Source organism: Botryllus schlosseri, chromosome 12 (assembly GCF_051294905.1).
Source record: "Botryllus schlosseri isolate E-star chromosome 12, Bs_hap1, whole genome shotgun sequence".
Classification (NCBI taxonomy): domain Eukaryota; kingdom Metazoa; phylum Chordata; class Ascidiacea; order Stolidobranchia; family Styelidae; genus Botryllus; species Botryllus schlosseri.
This window is the reverse complement of record NC_137247.1, coordinates 15,610,943-15,630,716: the sequence shown is the minus strand read 5'-3', so window position 1 is coordinate 15,630,716 and position 19,774 is coordinate 15,610,943. Positions and strand designations below refer to the sequence as shown.

General features: G+C 39.1%; 1 protein-coding gene across 2 annotated transcripts in view; it reads right to left on the bottom strand.

The window, feature by feature from the left end:
• Nucleotides 1-769: 769 nt before the first annotated feature.
• LOC145451719 (uncharacterized) overlaps nucleotides 770-19,774 on the bottom strand; it is a 190,919-nt gene continuing 171,914 nt past the window's right edge. For both annotated transcript variants that reach the window (XM_080329965.1, XM_080329964.1), the window contains exons 10-12: nucleotides 8,878-8,983; nucleotides 6,292-6,470; nucleotides 770-1,063 (exon numbers count right to left, since the gene is read on the bottom strand). In XM_080329965.1, coding sequence (XP_080186091.1) covers nucleotides 875-1,063; nucleotides 6,292-6,470; nucleotides 8,878-8,983 — 474 coding nt within the window. In that variant the 3' untranslated portion in view covers nucleotides 770-874. The remainder of the gene's footprint in view (nucleotides 1,064-6,291; nucleotides 6,471-8,877; nucleotides 8,984-19,774) is intronic.

Below are 19,774 nucleotides of genomic sequence, written 5' to 3'. Positions count from 1 at the left end.
TGTTTGTAGTTGGGTGCTTTGTGATCATCTAAAAAGTTTTATTTATTACATCTCAGGAGAAATTTTATGCAGTGAACTCCTTCCTAATGTGAAATTAGAATCTTTCATCGATATCCGAATATACCAGATACCAGATTTGAGCTTCCCGTTTGATAGTGTTACTAGTTACAGGCTATACCCACTTTGTTGACTTAGCGGAAAATTATCGATTTACCAGTCAAAAGAAATGAGACGAATATGAGCATTGTAGTTGAGCCTTTCAAGGACAAATGTTATAGTTTTATACTCCTCCTAAATCTTGGTAGAATGACCAATTGATACAGGAGAATATGAATTTCCGTTGTGCAAATGTACAATTTTGAGGCTTGACAAACTGCTTTTAGACAAACAAATATGTCGAATTATGTCATGTTAATATTGATGGAATGACTGAGAATGACATGAGGGTTCTTCAAAGTCAATTAGCCATTTATGTGCAGTATAAAATTGGAAAAAATACGATTTTCTTCCTACCAAGTAAAATATTTAAGAGAAAATACAGTAATTTTGGTCTTTTTTAGGGGTATAAATATCTTCTGACAGAGAGCCAATCTGACAAAACTAATGTGATATTCGTAATCAGCAACCTGAAAACCCCCAGAAACGGCTCGCAGGTGTTCTGCCAAAAGTTTTTTCTTCATTCTGTTGACCAGTGTTATCGGCCGGGTTCTACTCAACACATTCTGAAGGAAATGAATCAGGTACAGGTGACGATGAATTCATAACAAAATACTTTCCAAATGTATATTTTAGCACTTCTATCGCAAATAATATAAATTTCCGAGAATATCGATTTTATATTTTGGCGATCAGGAATTGAGTAGTGCAACACTCGCTAACAGCCCCGAGTCTCCTTTGTCACTCCCGTGGTCGCATAAATCCAATCTTCGTAACCGACGACGTCCGTATAAACTCCCGGGACTCCCTTGATGGCGCACGGCGTCGGACCGAAAGACACCACGCCCGCAACAAACCACCCACAAGAGTCGCATCTCTGACAGGCAAGCGGTGATCCACTGTCACCCTGTCGATGGAAATGTATTCTATTCAAGTCCTCCATCATTTTTATTTTAGTGAATGATATATTCATATTGAAATCAATTGAATATTTTTACTGACAGTCGAAGTTATAATATATGGTCCTTGCCACTAAGCGTGAATTCATAAACGGGAAGATAAGCGTAGTGGTGACAATAAGCGATCCCGCGTTTGGGGTTATACTGGGATCCTCTTCCCCCGCGTCGCTGTTCCTCCGGCGACAAAAAAGCCTAGAAATGACCAAATGAAAGAGCGCACTCACAAAGAATGGAAAGAGGAAAAAAGAGACACGGAATACAGAATAAAATCGAAAAAGGAACCGTGAGATCGGACACTAGCAGGGTTGAAATGACTCTAGTCACGACTCGACTCACGTTTTTTGGAGACTCGACTTGACTCGAGTCATTTTCTTAAAAATTAAAAATTACTCGACTCGACCCGAGTCAATTTGTGTATTGACTCGACTTGACTCGGACCAAGTCATGTGACTCGAGATGGGGTCTATCAAGACATGCGTGTCATCGTAATTTCGAAGAACAGTTAAGTTATCAATGTATTATTATTATTTCATCTATCAGTACTGATTCTTGTAAATGCTAACAAAAACTGGTAAAGTAAGCAAAATTAGTATAGTATGAATGCGAAACATTCGATATTACCGAGCAGAGTTGCAAAAAGTGGGGTACACATGAAATTATATCGGAACTGAACAGTCAACACAAGGACTTGTACTCGGACTCGAGTCAAAACACTATGACTCGGACTCGACACTACACTCCGTGACTTGGACCAGGACTTGAATCGGTGATGAATTGAAATTGACTCGACTTGACTCGTGTCAAAACTACAAAATTGAGATTGACTTGTGACTCGGAACCTTGTGACTTGGCTACAAGCCTTGGCACTAGGCCGAGTTGGATGCCAGTTTATGAGACTGATACTGCAACCGCAACTGGTCGTTTGGCATCCTCCTATCTGTTCATTACATTGTGTGTGTCTTGTTAAGATGAAAATATAATCTGACGATTGTTGAATATTGCATTATTGTCCTATTACTTTTTCCACGGTACAAGCCAGGAAATCTGGGTTGCTCAAATCACAGCATCCAAAACGTGTAGTATAAACCAATATTAGTGGAAATGGATAGTGGAAACGATTTATCTGTTGCATATGTAATATATTATATTGTTAGTGCTTGCATACAAGGGATATATTGGAACTTCCAAATCTTTCGTACTGTTATGGCATCACAATGAGTGATATTCAAATACTCGATTCTAAGTATAATACTCGATTGAGGATAGAATCACTCAAGTAGGCCTACTCGATTTTGCCCACCTGCATATAATCGCCAACAGAGAATTGAATACGCGATTTAAAAGTATCGGCCGAAAATATTCGGGTTTATATCAATATGAATGTATGATTTAACAGTTTTGTACCTCCAAGAGTCTCTGCGAAATAGCAAGTGTCAAAAAAGGGAGTGACATATTAGTGAGGCACTCAAAACAGTAAGTCGTTAAAACGAACCAAACCAAACCTGGCTACTAAGCTCCACCGGATATAGCCTGGCATTATCTCCATCCCTCACACTAGCTAACCATACATCTCACCCCTAAGCTAATCGTCATACAAACTAACCGGACTCCTCGTCTCTAAATCACAACCCAATATATCCTTACCTTATCCCAAGGCCAGCCGTAACCATACCCTAATTACTAAAGCTAACAAACAGACACTACCTGACCTCATCCCTCATACCCTCTCCTTCTTTCGAACGCCCCGCTAATACGACATTTGCCATCTCCAATTCCTCACTATTCCAAGGTAGACAGACAGACAGACAGACAGACAGACAGACAGACAGACAGACAGACAGACAGACAGACAGACAGACAGACAGACAGACAGACAGACAGACAGACAGACAGACAGACAGACAGACAGACAGACAGACAGACAGACAGACAGACAGACAGACAGACAGACAGACAGACAGACAGACAGACAGACAGACAGACAGACAGACAGACAGACAGACAGACAGACAGACAGACAGACAGACAGACAGACAGACAGACAGACAGACAGACAGACAGACAGACAGACAGACAGACAGACAGACAGACAGACAGACAGACAGACAGACAGACAGACAGACAGACAGACAGACAGACAGACAGACAGACAGACAGACAGACAGACAGACAGACAGACAGACAGACAGACAGACAGACAGACAGACAGACAGACAGACAGACAGACAGACAGACAGACAGACAGACAGACAGACAGACAGACAGACAGTCAGACAGACAGACAGACAGACAGATAGATCGATTCATTATTTGTCAATGTTGCATTACAATGTAAATAAATATAAAAAACCACAAGTAAAGCAAAACAATTTTCAACCTGGATGCAATACCGAGATATATGCAACTGATACACATATGTGGATCAAAGATTTAGAACTACAATGCAGGAATATGGTAATAGAATGCAATACATACATATGCGCAATTCACAAGTCACAACACAAGACAGCAACTGCAATATCTAATCCATACTTCTCTAAGATATATTTCTGATAATATTTTGTAGGAAATAGTTTTGGGATAGGTCTCCTGAGCGTTTACGAGTTAAATCACCATGTTATTACTAAATGTAACATTTGTAAATGGAACCAATTTGCTGTGTTATTAGTTGTTTTGTGCAGATGTGGTCAAAGTAGTCAAGAGAGCTACACAAGTAGAAGTAGAAGTAGCGACGAAAAAATCTACTCAAGTACGAGTAGAAGTACTTCTTTAATAAGCCACCTGAAACTACTTGAATTAGAAGTAGAATTGACTGACTTTAAATCTACTCAAGTAAGTAAGTAGTTTTGAAAACAGTGTTAATTCGTTCGCAAGGACAGTCAAAAGCTGCGAAATGAGCCATGATGCAGGTGCAGAGAGCTTGACTCGTATTGATGCATCCCAGGAGATTCGATAGAATAAGCATTGTTTCGCATCATGGGGTGCAAAATTATAGCATTCATATGAAATTGCGATACCAACGCTTTGTTGACTAGAAGACCCCGTTTTTAGAAAATATCATGGCCTGGCGCCCTACCCCATATTATAAGACCCCAAGTTCAGGCGAGGAGCAATACGTAGAAGTTGTATCGGATACGGTTTCATCACTTTGCGCGATTAGTATACGTTAATGACAAATATTGTGGATCGTAAAAGTTATATTTAGTGTAGCTTTATTTTCGGAAAATAGAGGCATTACACTTGCTTTTATGCTTCAACATGTATGTTCTGCAGACAAAAGAACTGAAAGTAATTAGAACTCAAAGTATAATACTCGGTATTGAAAGTGAAATACTTCTAAAACGCGAAAAATATATTTCATGTCTTTTGTCCTTAAGCTTAACAGGTGATCTGCTAAAACAGGTGTACCGTTCAAAAAAGCTGGATTTTCCAGATTAGCAAGACACGTAATAGGCTGCTAGATTATACGATATGAGAGGTAATTGCTAGATTGCGAAACGGTAGTTTCAAGCGTTGTGGTGGGATATATTTACTGTGATTAAATATTTGATATGATCGACAATGCGGTGTGAGAGGAACCAAGTAATCCGGTACCTAAATTATATTCATTGATACTTTCGTGAAAACATATTTGTCACTCCATCACAACTATGCGCGAAGCGCATCAAAATTTCTGGCTTCACTTGACTTTTATGAATATTAAATGCAGAGGTGGTCAAAGTAGTCAAGAAAGCTACTGGAGTAGAAGTAAAAGTAGTGATGAAAAATTCTACTCAAGTACGAGTAGAAGTACTTCTTACATGAGCAGCCTAAAACTACTTGAAGTAGAAGTAGAATTGACTGACTTTAAATCTACTCGAGTAAGTAAGTAGTTATGAAAACGATGGTAATTCGTTCGCATGAACTGTCAAAGGCTGCAAATTGAGGTATGCGAAAGGTGTAGAGAGCTTGATTCATTTTGATGCATCCCAGGAGGTGTCAATTTTTGACAGAGTAAGCAATCGTCCACATCATGGGATGTAAATGATGGTATTGAATATTGATATGGAAAGCGATACTAATCCTTTGTTTACTCGAACACCCCATCTAGAGAATATCATGGCATGGCACCCTCCCCCATATTATAAGGCCACTAGTTCAGTCGAAGAGCAATACGAAGAAGTTGTGTCGGATACGGCTTTAACACTTTGCAACGTATATATATACATTTATTAAAAATAGGGCAGGCAGTAAAAATGTCATAGAGTGTATAGCTTTATTTTCGGAAAATATAAGGCATTACTACACTTGCTTTTATACTTCATCATGTATGCTCTCCAGACAAAAGAACTTAAACTATAATTATAACTCAACGTATATTACTCGTAATTGAAAGAAAAATACAAATACTACTTCTAAAAAGCGGAAAATATATTTCATGTCTTTTGTCCAGAAAGTTTCAACGGTGGTCTGCTAAAACAGGTCTCACGTTACAAAAGTCAAAGTCCACTTTTCCAGATTAGGATACGTCATGGGCAGCTAGGTATAAAAGGTAATTCCTAGATTGCGAAACGGTAGTTTCAAACGTTATGGGGCCATACTTACTGTGATGAAATATTTGGTTTAGGCGACAATGCGGTGTCAACGCAACCCGGTATCTATGTTATATTTAGCGATACTTTCGTTAAAACATATTTTCCGCTCCATATCTACTATGCGCGAAGCGCAACGAAAATTTTGGGTATTACATCACTTTTATGAAAATTAAATGTTGGTGCTAGGCGAAAACAGCCCCGAAATTCCTTCGGCTATATTTTTTATTGGGGGATTAAACTACTTCTACTTGACAAACTGAAAATAGCGAATAGTAAGTAAGTAGATCACAAAATATTACGAAGTGGAAGTAGAAAAATCAGACCTACTTGAGTAAGTACCAGAAGTAGAGTAAAACTACTTGAGTACCTCCAAAAAGTAGAAGTACTTCGTTACTGACCACCTCTGGTTTTGCGTTAGTCGTGAAAATCCATTCTGCAATCTTTAAAGTTAGAAGCTTCAATCGAATACATGTACTTTTTCAAACTAGTTACTTGAGCAAGACCGCCGCCCTAATTCTAACCATTCGCGATTCATATGCCCTAACAACACCCCTACGCTATGAAGTACCTTTCGGTTGCATACAAACTTGTATACAACTCACCGAACAGCTGTCCTTTTCATTCTTCAAATCACCCGCACACAACATCGCCGGCCTCGTTTGCAAAATCGCACCCATATCTGATGTGGAGTTGAGATATCCGTGTATGCATACGTCTGGGTCCAATACCTTGATGTCGACATTTTGCAAAACTTTAGTGACCGCTCTAACGCCGTTGACACCTACGCAAGAAAGAACGAAATCGTGTTAGAGACAAACGGATCGAGCTTCGAACACCAAACTGCATGCAAAGCGTATATAAGAATTTTCGGGTAAATTCAAAGCCAAGTTGCCAAATCGCTAGTGTAAGATACGCTGATAGCTGAAAATCCATTCTAAACCTCATTAGCAAATTGACGCGGCGCACGACGGCACGAGCTCATAACTGGGTCCGTACAGACTTGAGTAACCTCGTAATTCGATCCTAGATTTTATATTAGTCTTCTGTAGCGGAGTCGGGTATCACTCATTATGACGTGTTCGTATGGACCGAAATTTCATACATGTACCTTTTATGCGGCCACAAAGAAAATAATGCCGGTTCTAGAAGACATTGAAAATGTTTTGGTATTTTTTCGACCACACCTCTTTCATTTCACTTTGGGACAATGCTGTGAGTTGATCACCACATATATACATCAGTTGGGGAAGCGAGTGGCGTAGTCGGTTAAGCACCAGCACCACGACACCAATGGTAGTGGTTCGAATCCCGGTTCGGATGAACTTCTATGTGTCGGAGGTCATATGGGCTCCCCATCGCCGACCTCACTGCAATTGCGGTGACTTAAAATCCCAGATATGACAGTGGGTCGAGCTATAAGTCGACGATAAAGAACCGATGAAAGCCTTGAAGATATAGAGACTACTGAAAGAGCACGCGAGCAATTGAACATGAAGAAATGCATTGAACTGTGTGATAAAATGTGATATCGTGGAGCACAAAGCCCTAATCGGGCTATAAGCACCACTGTTGTGTGTATTAATAATAATAAAAATAATAATATACATCAGTTATATCATTCCCACTAACGTAAGTAGCTTTGTACTACATGTTTCGTATGCTGCAATACGGCAGATCGTGGTTTTCAGGTTTCGACAGTGGGAAATAGTATCAAAACTATAATTCTCGTCAACAAATTACCTCTTAGAGGCAATATTTCAGTACTCCAATAAATCGTCTCCCACTGTTCGACTTGATTCATGAGCATCAATACTCGCTTGAGATCTTCGAGTACTCGAATCAGTATGTCCGACCCTACTCATAACTAAAGGTAGTCGAAGCAGTTCGCTTTGGTACTCAAGTAAAAGTACCATCATGAATTTCTACTCAATTACAAGCAGCAGCGGCGATTTTCAAGAGGTGGCAAAACTACTTTAAATAGAAAACGAAAAATGTGAAAAGAACTCGAGTAATTACAAAAAGTAGATTAGGACGGATTTGGACGAGGTGTCGTATACCGGACTTGCAGTAGTGGCTTATTTCGAAATTGTGTAGCGAAACCACAAACATGAGCAATTTACAGAATTATATTCAGTTGCCGTGACGAAGCAGCTATACACGGGTTGTGACCAAGTCACGCTCACTTTTATAGTTTTAAGTCGAGTCAAGTCGAGCCATCTTCAATTCATCACCGAGTCAAGTCCGAGTCCAAGTCGCCTAATAGAGGGTCCAGTCCGAGTCATAGTGTTTTGACTCAAGTCCGAGTGCAAGTCATTATGTTCACTGTTCAGTTCTCAGTTCAATTTGGTTCAACCCAAATTTTTCAACTGTGCTCCAGTGATCAAGAATGGCTCGCATTCAAAATATTATCATTTTCCTCAGTCGTAACAGTTTTTGGCCCTATTTTCCAAGTATCAGGACCGATAGACCAAATCCCAATAGTGTGACAACTTAACTATTATTCAAAGTTACAATGAAATGTTTGCCTGTGCCGTACTGGTCTCGAGTCATATGGCTTGGTTTGAGTCATGCACTATGACTCGAGTTCAAAAATTAACTCGAGTCAAGTTGACTCATTTTACATATTTGAAAAAAAAAGAGTCAAGTCGAGTCATCAAAAAATCGCTATTCGAGTCAGATTCAAGTCGAGTCATTACTCAAGCAGAGGTGGTCAATGTAGTCATCTTCGCTACTCAAGTAGAAGTAGAAGTAACGCCGAAATTTCTACTCAAGTAGAAGTAGGAGTGGTGGTTGATAAGTAAGCAAGTAAGTAGGCATTCTACGCCTATTTTGCCTACAAAACTGAAAACTGTCAAGTAGAAGTAGAAGTAGTTTAAAATCATAACTACTTAAAAAGTAGTGTGAGTAGGCAAAATCTACTTCAAGTACTTCAAAAAGTAGAAGTAATTCGTTACTGACCACCTCTGTACTCAAGTCATTACAACCCTGGGCTATATCGCATATACACACTTTCACTCATGAAAGTGGCACAAGCATATAACATATCAGCTCTTCTTTACAAAATACTAAGTGTACAAATTGAGTTGTGTTGTGTAGTGTACATAACTACTCGAGAGCTCTTCGGGAAATCTACCCGATTCTAGCTCTAGCCAGTTTATCTTATTTAGCGAGTTGTCCTAGACACTCACTGACTCCCCAGCCCATCGCAATGCATGTTGTATCGTAAGGCGGTTTTTCACCATGCGGCAAACAAATCGGACGCATGTACAGGTTGTATTGAATCTCTTCTTTAAGCTGGATGGTAAAAAGAGAGGGTCGTTTACATATAAAGGATTCGTTGCAAAATGAACGGTGAACATTTCAATTCGAGTAAACTTTACCGCCATCAAAGTGTGTCTTTGTCAACGCCTGGCACTATATAGTCACTACAGATATTGCAATTCAAACTATGTACTAGGCGCACTGTCCGTAATTTATCCTGCAGGTAAACAGGCCAAAATCAAGGTCTTTTAAACAAGGTAATTATCGATAAAATAACAGTGCTGCTGAAAATTAGTAATTTCACTTCGAACATTGAGAAAGGTTTATTTGAAGAGCTTCTTGGAGGTACAGAACTTCAATATACAATTGAATAGTATATTCATGTTGAAATAAACCCGAATATTTTCGTCTGACACTCGTCATGGGTAATCGTCAGCAACTAGTAGAGAATTGGAAAGAACATTGTATATCAACAATCGTATCACAATATATGACGTCACCAGCATGAAATTTCAAACGAGAGAGCGTTCAATGTACTATTTTCAGGTGGTACACGAACTCCTTTTGTTGACAGAGTTTGGGTTGGTGTATTTTGATAAAAGTCGACTCCAAGGCACACAAATGGAAGTGTGAACAGCCCCTCTCAACGACGCGAAATCTGTCGTCTCGATAATTATTCGCACAAATCGGATTATCTAATAGATGTTTGCCGATGGCGGAATTAATGGCCTTTGATCTGTCAGCATCAAGCTTAAGCGGATTAGTTAAGGGTGAGCTTCTCACCAAGCCTGATGCACGTGTTCTGATAAACCTGGGGACATGCCGATTTTTGCGTTCCTGCAGACGCTTTGACGTTCTTCCTACGTAGCCACAATCACAGTGGTACTTATATCCGTACACTTATTACTTTGTTAAGTGCAGGGAGCACATCTTTGCGTGTTGAAGGTGGTACATCTGCACTTAAAATCTAGATTTGCCAGTGTAAAAAAACGTCGTAGAAGTTAGTAGTTATAAAAACAACTTTTTGATGGGTGTCTAAATTATATAGTAGGAAAACGAATTTTTGAGTAAACGATGTTGACAAATCATAAATAACACTGTGCTGCGTTAATTTTAAGGTTACTAAAGTATTCATGGTTCTTGGTGTACTTTTTGCTGCTGAATCCAAAACTGTTATCCGTTTTCTTCAATTAGGTCTAGATTTTTGGCAAATTGCATTTGACTTTTCGAAAAGTGCAGATTTCAGCGTTATGCGATTGAGATGTGTGACGTCATGAAAAAAGATTTAGCAATGATGCTTTGATGAAAAGTCCAGAAAATATTTCTATTATGACGAAACCCATTTCCTATAGCAGTGGAGCGAAGCCGCTGGTAACTGATTTACGTCCAGCTCATGGTATATCTATTATCTATAGTCTGTTGTCCGAATTTCATATTTGAGAATTCTCTCCTCAATAGCCATAACCTTCAATGCCATCAAGCAATACGTTGCGATTACTAGCAATCTGATTTCTCTCTTTGATATTTCGTAATATCAAGAGAAGGGGCACGGAATTTTTCACTATCAAAAATGGGGTCGTGTCTAAAAAAGTTTGAGAACCACTGCCCTATGCTGTACTGTAAAGACGTTTCAGGATAATTATCACCTTAGTGGATAGGCCACCGATCTGTGAAGTGATCAATGACGAAGGTTTCACTGCACACATGGGAGCAGAAGAAAAATGACCATGGGCAGCTTTTCGAGTAGTCATTTTAAACTTCCCCGGAAAGCATTGAAGCCCTTATTATGAAGCACAGGTCAAAGGGCTGCTTGAAAGCTTTCAATCGCTTTGAGCCCTGATTTCTGTGAAAATGCACTTTCTGACTTCTCATTAGGATTACTTTCCCAATCAACTGTGGTGATTACATCAAATAACAAGGAGGGGGATTCCACAAAGACTTTCGCCAGATGGAAGAAAGGTATCAAGGATACATGGACTTAAACATGTTTGCAGATTACCGCTGGTGCTTAAAGAGGGATCCACATACCTCCACACATAGAAGGAAATCTTTGAAGCGACATTTATTGTCAGCATAAATCATTTACATCACATATTCTTATTGTATTTATCGTCGGAATATTAGTATCAGTGGCAGTTTAATTTATCATCATGAGCCGCACAACGCTTTCTTTGTTAAGCTATTTTGAATACTTCGTTTTCATTTCACACTTCCCACATTGATGTTGACAAGGATCTTGCATGTAAAACACATTTGTGATGTTAAAAGTATTTACGTGTCTAAAATGTAACATATCAACTTATACCAGTGGTTCTTAACCTTGCCTCCAGCGCCCCCCAAGGGGCGCTGACGATTTTGAAGGGGACGGTAACGCTCGGGAGGGAGATATGCCGGGCGATGGGATCAGGAGGGCGATATGGGGAGCGCTGAAAAAAATGGTTTGGTGGTAGATGATGCAGTAGTAGGGCATATCCCTAACAGACATCGGGTGATTACTTCATGAATGTAATCGATTGCGATTACGATTACTTCTTAATGACGAGATTACGATTACGATTACGATTACAGCAAAATCAGGAAGTAGTCGATTACGATTACGATTACATTGGAAAAGTAATCACGATTACTCACGATTACATTTATTTTGCATCTTGGAAGCTATGCTGGAAGACAATATATGGATTGCGCCGAAAAGGCCGAATGAGATAACAAACTCCTTTTAAAAAAGATTCGTCATTTGCTTGTTACGTCATAATGTACCCATTGCCCATTTTTAAAGAGGTCAATTTATCGCGCCCCACGATTTGCGTTCTTGTCAGGGCCATAACTGCCTCACCCCAAATCTCCCAATAGGGTGGAGAGCGAGATCGAAGTGGACTCAAAAATTATTTAGGAAACAAACTTAAGTTATAGAGTATTTTCGAGGGATCTAATTAACTTGAAAATCCTGTCTAGATCAGTGATTCCCAACCGCGGCTACCAGCTAGCCTACTTGCGGCTCCCATTGACGTTGGAAAACCCAACAAAAATAATAAAAAATCAATCTATAACAAAAAAAAAATAATTCAAAAATTACACTTGCTTGGCTTGGAATCTGGAGTTTATAAATAAGGGTGAAGACCAATTCCTTGGCTGTCGAGTAGCGATTCTCTACTAAGCAACGATTTCGTTATTCAACTCACGTCAAAAAGTATCCTCACACCAGAGTTGGATCAATTACTATATTTTAATTCAATTACAATTATAATTACGATTACTTCCTTACATGAGTCAATTACATTACAATTACAATTATTCAATGCTGAAAATATCAAATTACAATTACAATTACAATTACTGTTAAATATGTAATAATTACAAATATAATTACAATTACAATTACTTTTAAACAGGTAATTGATTCAGTAAAGAGGTGTTCTTTAACAACCGTAGCGACGTAATTAGCAACAATCTCAAACTATTCATTTGTCATTCCTGATATGCAGAATACCCTTCAATTAAAAAAAAACTGGAACGTATTCGAACTATTCCTAATCATGAGTACTGAAAACTACAAGCACAGAAAAATGTTTCAAGCGACTGTTAAGAACCAAAGGTTTGAGCGACTAATAGCGAATAGGCTACAGGACAGGCAATGAAATGTAATCAAACGATTAGGTTACTCAGAGCTGAGTCAGGATAATGAAATGTAATTGGTAAGGCGTCAGCGACAAGGATGATACCGATAAGGTGCGTAAAATTAAAATAAATGCAAAAGGAAAGAACCTCCTGATAACTAAGAATTACAATATTTTGGTTTGCATTTACATTTTCACTTTCTCGGAAACTGTTGGATTGCATTTGATGAACATTAGGGTGCGAAAAGTTTCTGGCCCCAGTAAATTTGGCCAAGATTGGAGGTAAGATTGGGATAACATCTCTACAAATGCGTGATCAAATTTGATGAAGCCTTAGTTGGAAACTTGAAATTTTTTTGCTATTGTTGTAACAAACCTCTGTACTGGTCAGAGATTGAAGAAAAAAAACTTTGACCGTGCGGGTTCAGCACAGGTTTCAGAATAGTTTATTTGCTGTTCAACCATCTTTGAAATATTAAGATTTAGCTCAGCCCACTGGTTCTCAAACTTTTTTAGACGCCCCCCCTTTTTGACAGTGATTATTTCGTGCCATCCTTATCGTTATAGCACACAATGAAACCAGAAAGTTAGCAATCCTTACATATAGTTTGATGGTATGGAAGGTTATCAATGACTGTTGATGAGAGAATTCTCCAATACGAAATTCGGACTATACACCGAGCAATAACCATAAAACGGAGGTGAATCGGGCCAAACGCGAAAAAGAATTCAGCTCACTGGAGCGTCGCGCCCCGTTGAGATGCTTTCACGCCGCCCAAGGGGGACGCCCCCAGTTTGAGAACCACTGGTTTAGCCTATATTGTAATTCACAAAGATTTCTCTTGCTACTGAACTATGCGAAACAGTTTAGCGTGACTGAATTATCTAGTTATAACGCAGCACTCATAGAACACCGATGTAAATAGGCTAATTATTACATGTGGTGACTTTTTACTACAGCGTTGGGATGACTCGAATCACTGTTTCGTATGACTTGACTTGACTCGAGTCACTTTGCTAAAATGACTTGACTTGACTCGGCGTATCAGAAATGTGGATTGACTCGTGACTCGGAGCAAAATTCACGAGTCAATTTCAAGTCATCAAGTAATCGGTGTCGATAAAAATCACTGTATCTTACACATGTTCGGATTGTTCGCGCAACGCTGGTGTAACCCGTGAGAGCGACCAGTCATTCAATGATCGTGCGTTCAGCCTCCATTATTCTCTCACAAATAGATTGATCGCAAATGAAGTGACCGAAGCTGACAGCATACATTGTCGTAAACCGTTTTGTGTTGTTAACTTAACCAAACCTCTTGTTTTATTGAAATTGAACTCGCAAATAGTTTACATAGTCCTCAACCATTGGCGCAGGCTCGAATTGTATCATATCAATTTGTGAAAGGGTAATGTATTGCTTCTTATCAATTCGTTTCTCTATTCTCTATTTTGGCTGGTAACTATAAACTGAGGCTGTGCAATTACTTAGGTAGTTTATCAGTTCTACTTATACGAGAGCGATACAGCGCGTTACCTGCGTGTATATTTAACTCTATATTCGTTCATCGGTTCAAAATCAATGACCACTCAATCTGTATTTCAGACAGCTAGCAAAACACAATGACGTAATCACGACTCATAGCTCGAAAAGGCAATTTGACTTGAATTGTGACTTGACTCGAGTCACCTCCGAAAATCGACTGACTTGACTTGACTCGAGTCACCTTCGAAAATCGATTGACTTGACTTGACTCGAGTCACCTTCGAAAATCGATTGACTTGACTTGTGTGGAATGTGGAATGACTCGAATTGACTCGTGACTCGAAGGTAGTGGCTTGATCTCAACACTGGTTTACGTAGGCCTCAAGGCCCCTCGTCGCCATCCTAGTTCGCACCGGATTTTCACTGGTGCGACGAATAAATGATTGATTGATTAATTGATTATTTTATGTTGTGATTGTCAGGTTTCCATGAAAATGTAATTGAGATTGTAATTGAGCAACATTTTGATCAAATTACAATTACAATTACAATTACACAAAATAGAAATGCTTCAATTACAATTACAATTACAATTACATGAAAAAATGTAATTGATTACGTTCAGCTCAATTACAAATTACAATTGATTCAACTCTGCCTCACACTCAAATGCGTTTGGATCGGCACTTAAATCTAAGTCTGCTCAGTTATAGATTTAATTAAGTACAGGTGATGTTACAACACGTTTTACAACGCTACATGACCATCAAACCAATGGATCATTTGACTTGATTGTTAAGTACAACGGCGGCATTGACGGAATGAATGCTTTTTTGCCCATGATGAAATTGTTTTTAAGTCCTATTGTAGTTAATGAGGCCACTGACCCTAGTAATTTAGAACTTGAGTTGCTAGACATGCAGTCAGATAAAAGACATGACAATTAGTTCGTACGTCTCACGAAAGTTTTACTTTTAATCTGCTGCGTTTGAGCCACTACAATATCTTTTGATTATATAACAAACCGAAGGTCACGAATTAACAACATACACTAAAGTAATTATGACAAGATACCAGCGATTATAATTATGAATTACGTGCCCGCAGCTCTGCAGGTAGGTGTAGTTGTGTGGCGAGATAGCGTATAGTGGTATAATCCACGGCTGCAACACCGATGGGTTGCGGGTTCGAGTCTGACCGAGGTCGACTTCAGAAATCCTACCAAAGTGTTAGAGGTTTATCTATGCTCATCCTCGCCGCCTCATCCGCGTAAGCGGTGTCTTACAAAAAGCCTTGAAGTGGGCCGTGCTACAAGTCGGCAGATACGGAATCCCGTAGAAAATCCGCCTGGTCTAAATGACAACCACCATGATTACGTCAGACGAACAACCTCTACAGGTAAATCTGACCATCGGGGGCTGAGAGAGGATTAAAAATTAATGCAATTACTAATATTATAGACGAAATTCAACTTGGGATTACCACCGACGTCTGGACTGGGGTACGAATTGCTATATTGGTCCTGCTTCCAGCTACAACCCACGCCAACATGATATATAAGCGGCAGGTCCCAATGTTGAGAAACTAATTGTGAAATAACGATTGGCACTCGTTTCAAGTAGAGTCATATAAGAATATGATGAAGCGAACATAAAATTCTGCCTTCAACTTAATACAGATATTGTACTCAGAGGTGGTCAAAGTAGTCAAGAAATCTACTCAAGTAGAAGTAGAAGTAGCGACGAAAACATCTACTCAAGTACGAGTAGAAGTACTTCTTCCTTAAGCAACCTAAAACTACTTGAAGTAGAAGTAGAATTGATTGACTTTAAAAGTACTCAAGTAAGTAAGTAGTTATGAAAACGATCCTAATTCATTCACATGGATTGTAAAAAGGTGCAAATTGAGCTATGCGATAAGTGACGAGCTTGATTCATATTGATGCATACCAGCAGGTATCCGATTTTCGATAGCATAAGTATTCGTCCACATCATAGGATGAAAATGATAGTATTGATATGGAAATGCGATGCTAATCCTCTGTTTTCTCGAACAGCACGTTTTAGAAAATAGCATGGTATCACGCCATTCCCCATATTATAAGGCCCGTAGTTTAGTCGTAGAGCAATACGGAGAAGTTGTATAGGATACGGTGTCAACACTTTGCGCGATTAGTAAACGTTAATAATAAATATGGTGGACCGTACAAATGCCATATTGTGTAGCTTTATTTTTAGAAATTAAAGGCATTACTATGCTTGCTTTTATACTTCAACACGTATATTATCCAGACAAAAGAACTGATAATAATTATAACTCAAAGTATATCATACTGGGAATTGAAAGTGAAATATAAATACTACTTCTAAAAGCAGAACATGTATTTCATGTTTTTAGTTCAGAAACTTTGAAAGGTGGTATGCTAAAACAGCTCTGAATCTAAAAAAAGTCAGAGTCCAGTTTTCCAGATTTGGACACGCCATGGACGTGCTAGATTACTATATGACAAGTAAATGCTAGATTGCGAAACATCAGTTTCAAACGTTATGATGAGCCATATATACTGTGATGAATTATTCGATATGGACGAAGAGCGACAATGGGGTGTAAACGGAATCACGCCAACCCTCTACCAGAATTATATTCACCGATACTTTCGTGAAATCATACTGGTCACTCCGTATCCAGCACTGCGCGCGAAGCGCGACGAATATTCTGGGCTTTACTAAACTTTTATGAAAATTAAATGTTGATACCCAGTGAAAACAGCCCCGAAATTCCTCATGCTATCTTCCTGATTGGAAGATTGAACTACTTCTACTTGACAAACTGAAAATAGCGAAAAGTAAGTAAGTAGATCACAAAATATTACGAAGTAGAAGTAGAAGTAGCGAAAATCAGATCTACTTGAGTAAGTACCAGAAGTAGAGGAAAACTACTTGAGTACTTCGAAAAAGTAGAAGTACTTCGTTACTGACCACCTCTGATTGTACTGCAAGCTGCAGTTACGAGAAACGGCAAAAACGGCTCGGTTATGATATATATATATCACCAGTTGTTGATTTTTACTGCTGCGAGGTAGTGGCGTGTGGAACGTGTTGATAACCTGATACACAGCACGGCGGGTGTTCTTGCAATCACGCTAATGTACGACGTACTTACATCGAATATCTATTTACTGTGGATACTTCTTACGCAATGACGCGCAAAGCTAATAGGCTGCTTCTGACGTAATAATGAGCAGTGGCGTTTGAAAATCAGACGTTTGTGCTATCACGAACCTGGTATAATATCTCTTCCTTGTTCACGAATGTTCATATGTCATAGTCCTTGTACAAATAAAAAGTAATCGTTCTTTCACAGAGAAATCGATTATATATGGGAAGTAGGCTAGTCGATTACATTACGATTACTTCGGAATTTTTTCGACTGTAATCGATTGCGATTACGATTACTGGAAAATGCTGTAATCGTCGTAATCGATTACGATTAGTAATCGCGATTACCCCATGTCTGATCCCCAATGACTATTCAGAGCAAATAAACATTCCACAAACATGTCAAATCCCGAAATATTTAGTCACGCTACGCGACGATATTTTCTACATATGTTTTCATAAATATGGTGGGTTATTATAATTCATGTAAAATTATTTGCGCGTACTTGCAGATCGCCAATTTCCCCGTAAAACACTGCCGTCACGCTTGCTAGGGTTATTTTCAACAAAATTTTTCGAACTAGCCCTTATATCCTGCAGCGCACAGCGTGTGGAAATCGAAGAAGGAGGCACTGTATCTCACTTTTGAGAGTGAGAGCCCCTTGTACATAAATATGTTTCGAAGCTTTGTGCACGAAATGAAAAATAACTAAATATACTTGTATTTGAGAGTTACAAAATTAAATCGTCATAATATTTCTTCATCGTATCATGCTAAAGGATGATATTATCTATTGTTCTGGTCCACAACCTCACATGAGCGTTATATGATATGAGTTGTTTTGTTTGGAATACATTCATGTTAAAATTAATAACTGGGTACAGTTAAAAATTCAATCCGAGCAGCTATATGCCTTCCATTCTCAGTTGACTTACTTAGTCACATAAAGCACTAAAACAAAATCCAATACCAATATTTTCCCCCTATTTGCCAATCGCAGATGTGAATTCAGGATGGTTCGAACCACAGGGCATGGGACCGTACCCGATTGTTGTTATAAGTTATAACAGCCTTGATTTGACCCTGAATATACCACATACAATTATTGTATGGTTTATTTTAGTCGAGTTCTCCTCAAGAGCGAATAAAGCACGAAATATTTCCAATACTCAAGTCCCGAAAAGATCGACTGGACTTTGACCTGTAACTAGGACCGAAACTGCTGCAACCGAAACCCCAAATCGGGGTGCGGTGGGAGGGTCAGCTCGAAGGGTGCCCTAAATTTTTTCGGTGAATGAACATAAATTACACATCATGTATTACCGACTCCCCCTCGAAAAGATACGCATAATTATAGAAAGTATAAACAGGCATTTCAGCGTCGGCCATTACCGCGACATGATGCACAAAGACATATGAAGTTCTGGCCACTATGGGACTCCGAGAAGTTTGCCAAAAGATCGTCACGAGCAATCCTCTTCGCAACCTTAGCCGGAGAGGATTGCTCGTATGTTGAGGTGACCGTAAACTTAGATGAATAGACCTATAAGTCTAATCGTCCATAGGTGCTTAAATCGCTCGTGCCGAATTATCACGTCGTCGCAATCTGCACCCCACAGGACAAATAACATACATCAGACATAATTATTTGCGAGTGAAGAAATACCAATTTTGAATGCGTGATTACTTTATTTTAATACGTTTATGCGTTTCAATATCTTTTTACTATATAGCGGACTGGAGGTACCAAAATAACAACATGTAACGAAGTAATTGTACCAACGGACACGCCCAAATACGTTTAATTATTAATTACGTGATGTCCTTCATTTTCCAAGACAACAGCTCACTCAGCGCTAGTGGTAAATCTGATAACGTGGGCTGAGAGGATAAAAAGTTTATAGCGACATATATATGCAATTACCACCTATTCATTCATGTATTATAGAAAATTTTGACGCCTATAGGGCGTTCAGGCCACACAAACTTTGCTGACCATGGAAATAACGCGACGGGGGTTCTTGGCCGCGAAGCCCCCAGAAGTTTGGTTTATCACGCTATGGGTGCGCAAGCCAATCGTTTCTAGGGGGACTGACGAAGTGCTGTTACGGCCCCCCTCTAATAAATTGTCTTTATTACAGTCCTTACGATATGGGGGGGGGGGGAAAGAGTCAGATAAGTTTTCAAAGGGGCGCTGGAGGAAAAAGGGTCAAGAACCCTTGACTTATACCTTCTTCTGCTAGTGAGCGCCATTGAATGAAATTGTGATTTGTTGGTTAGTTGTAAGTGCCTTTATTTCCACTGTGTTATTATATTTCAGTAGTATTTAAAACGGTTGTCCAAGCAAAAACCTTGAATTCAAATAAGAATTGCATCTTGCAAAAATTTACAACATGCATAACCAATCAAGCTACCACGGAAATTAGATTTTTTGTGCAGAATATTGATCAAAAGCTAGCATAATTGAATATGCCGTGGAGAACAAAACTTGACCTGATTGAGAAAAACTGGTTTCATTTTTGGGTTCAGCGCGAAAAACCGATCCAAAGATATTAGAAACAT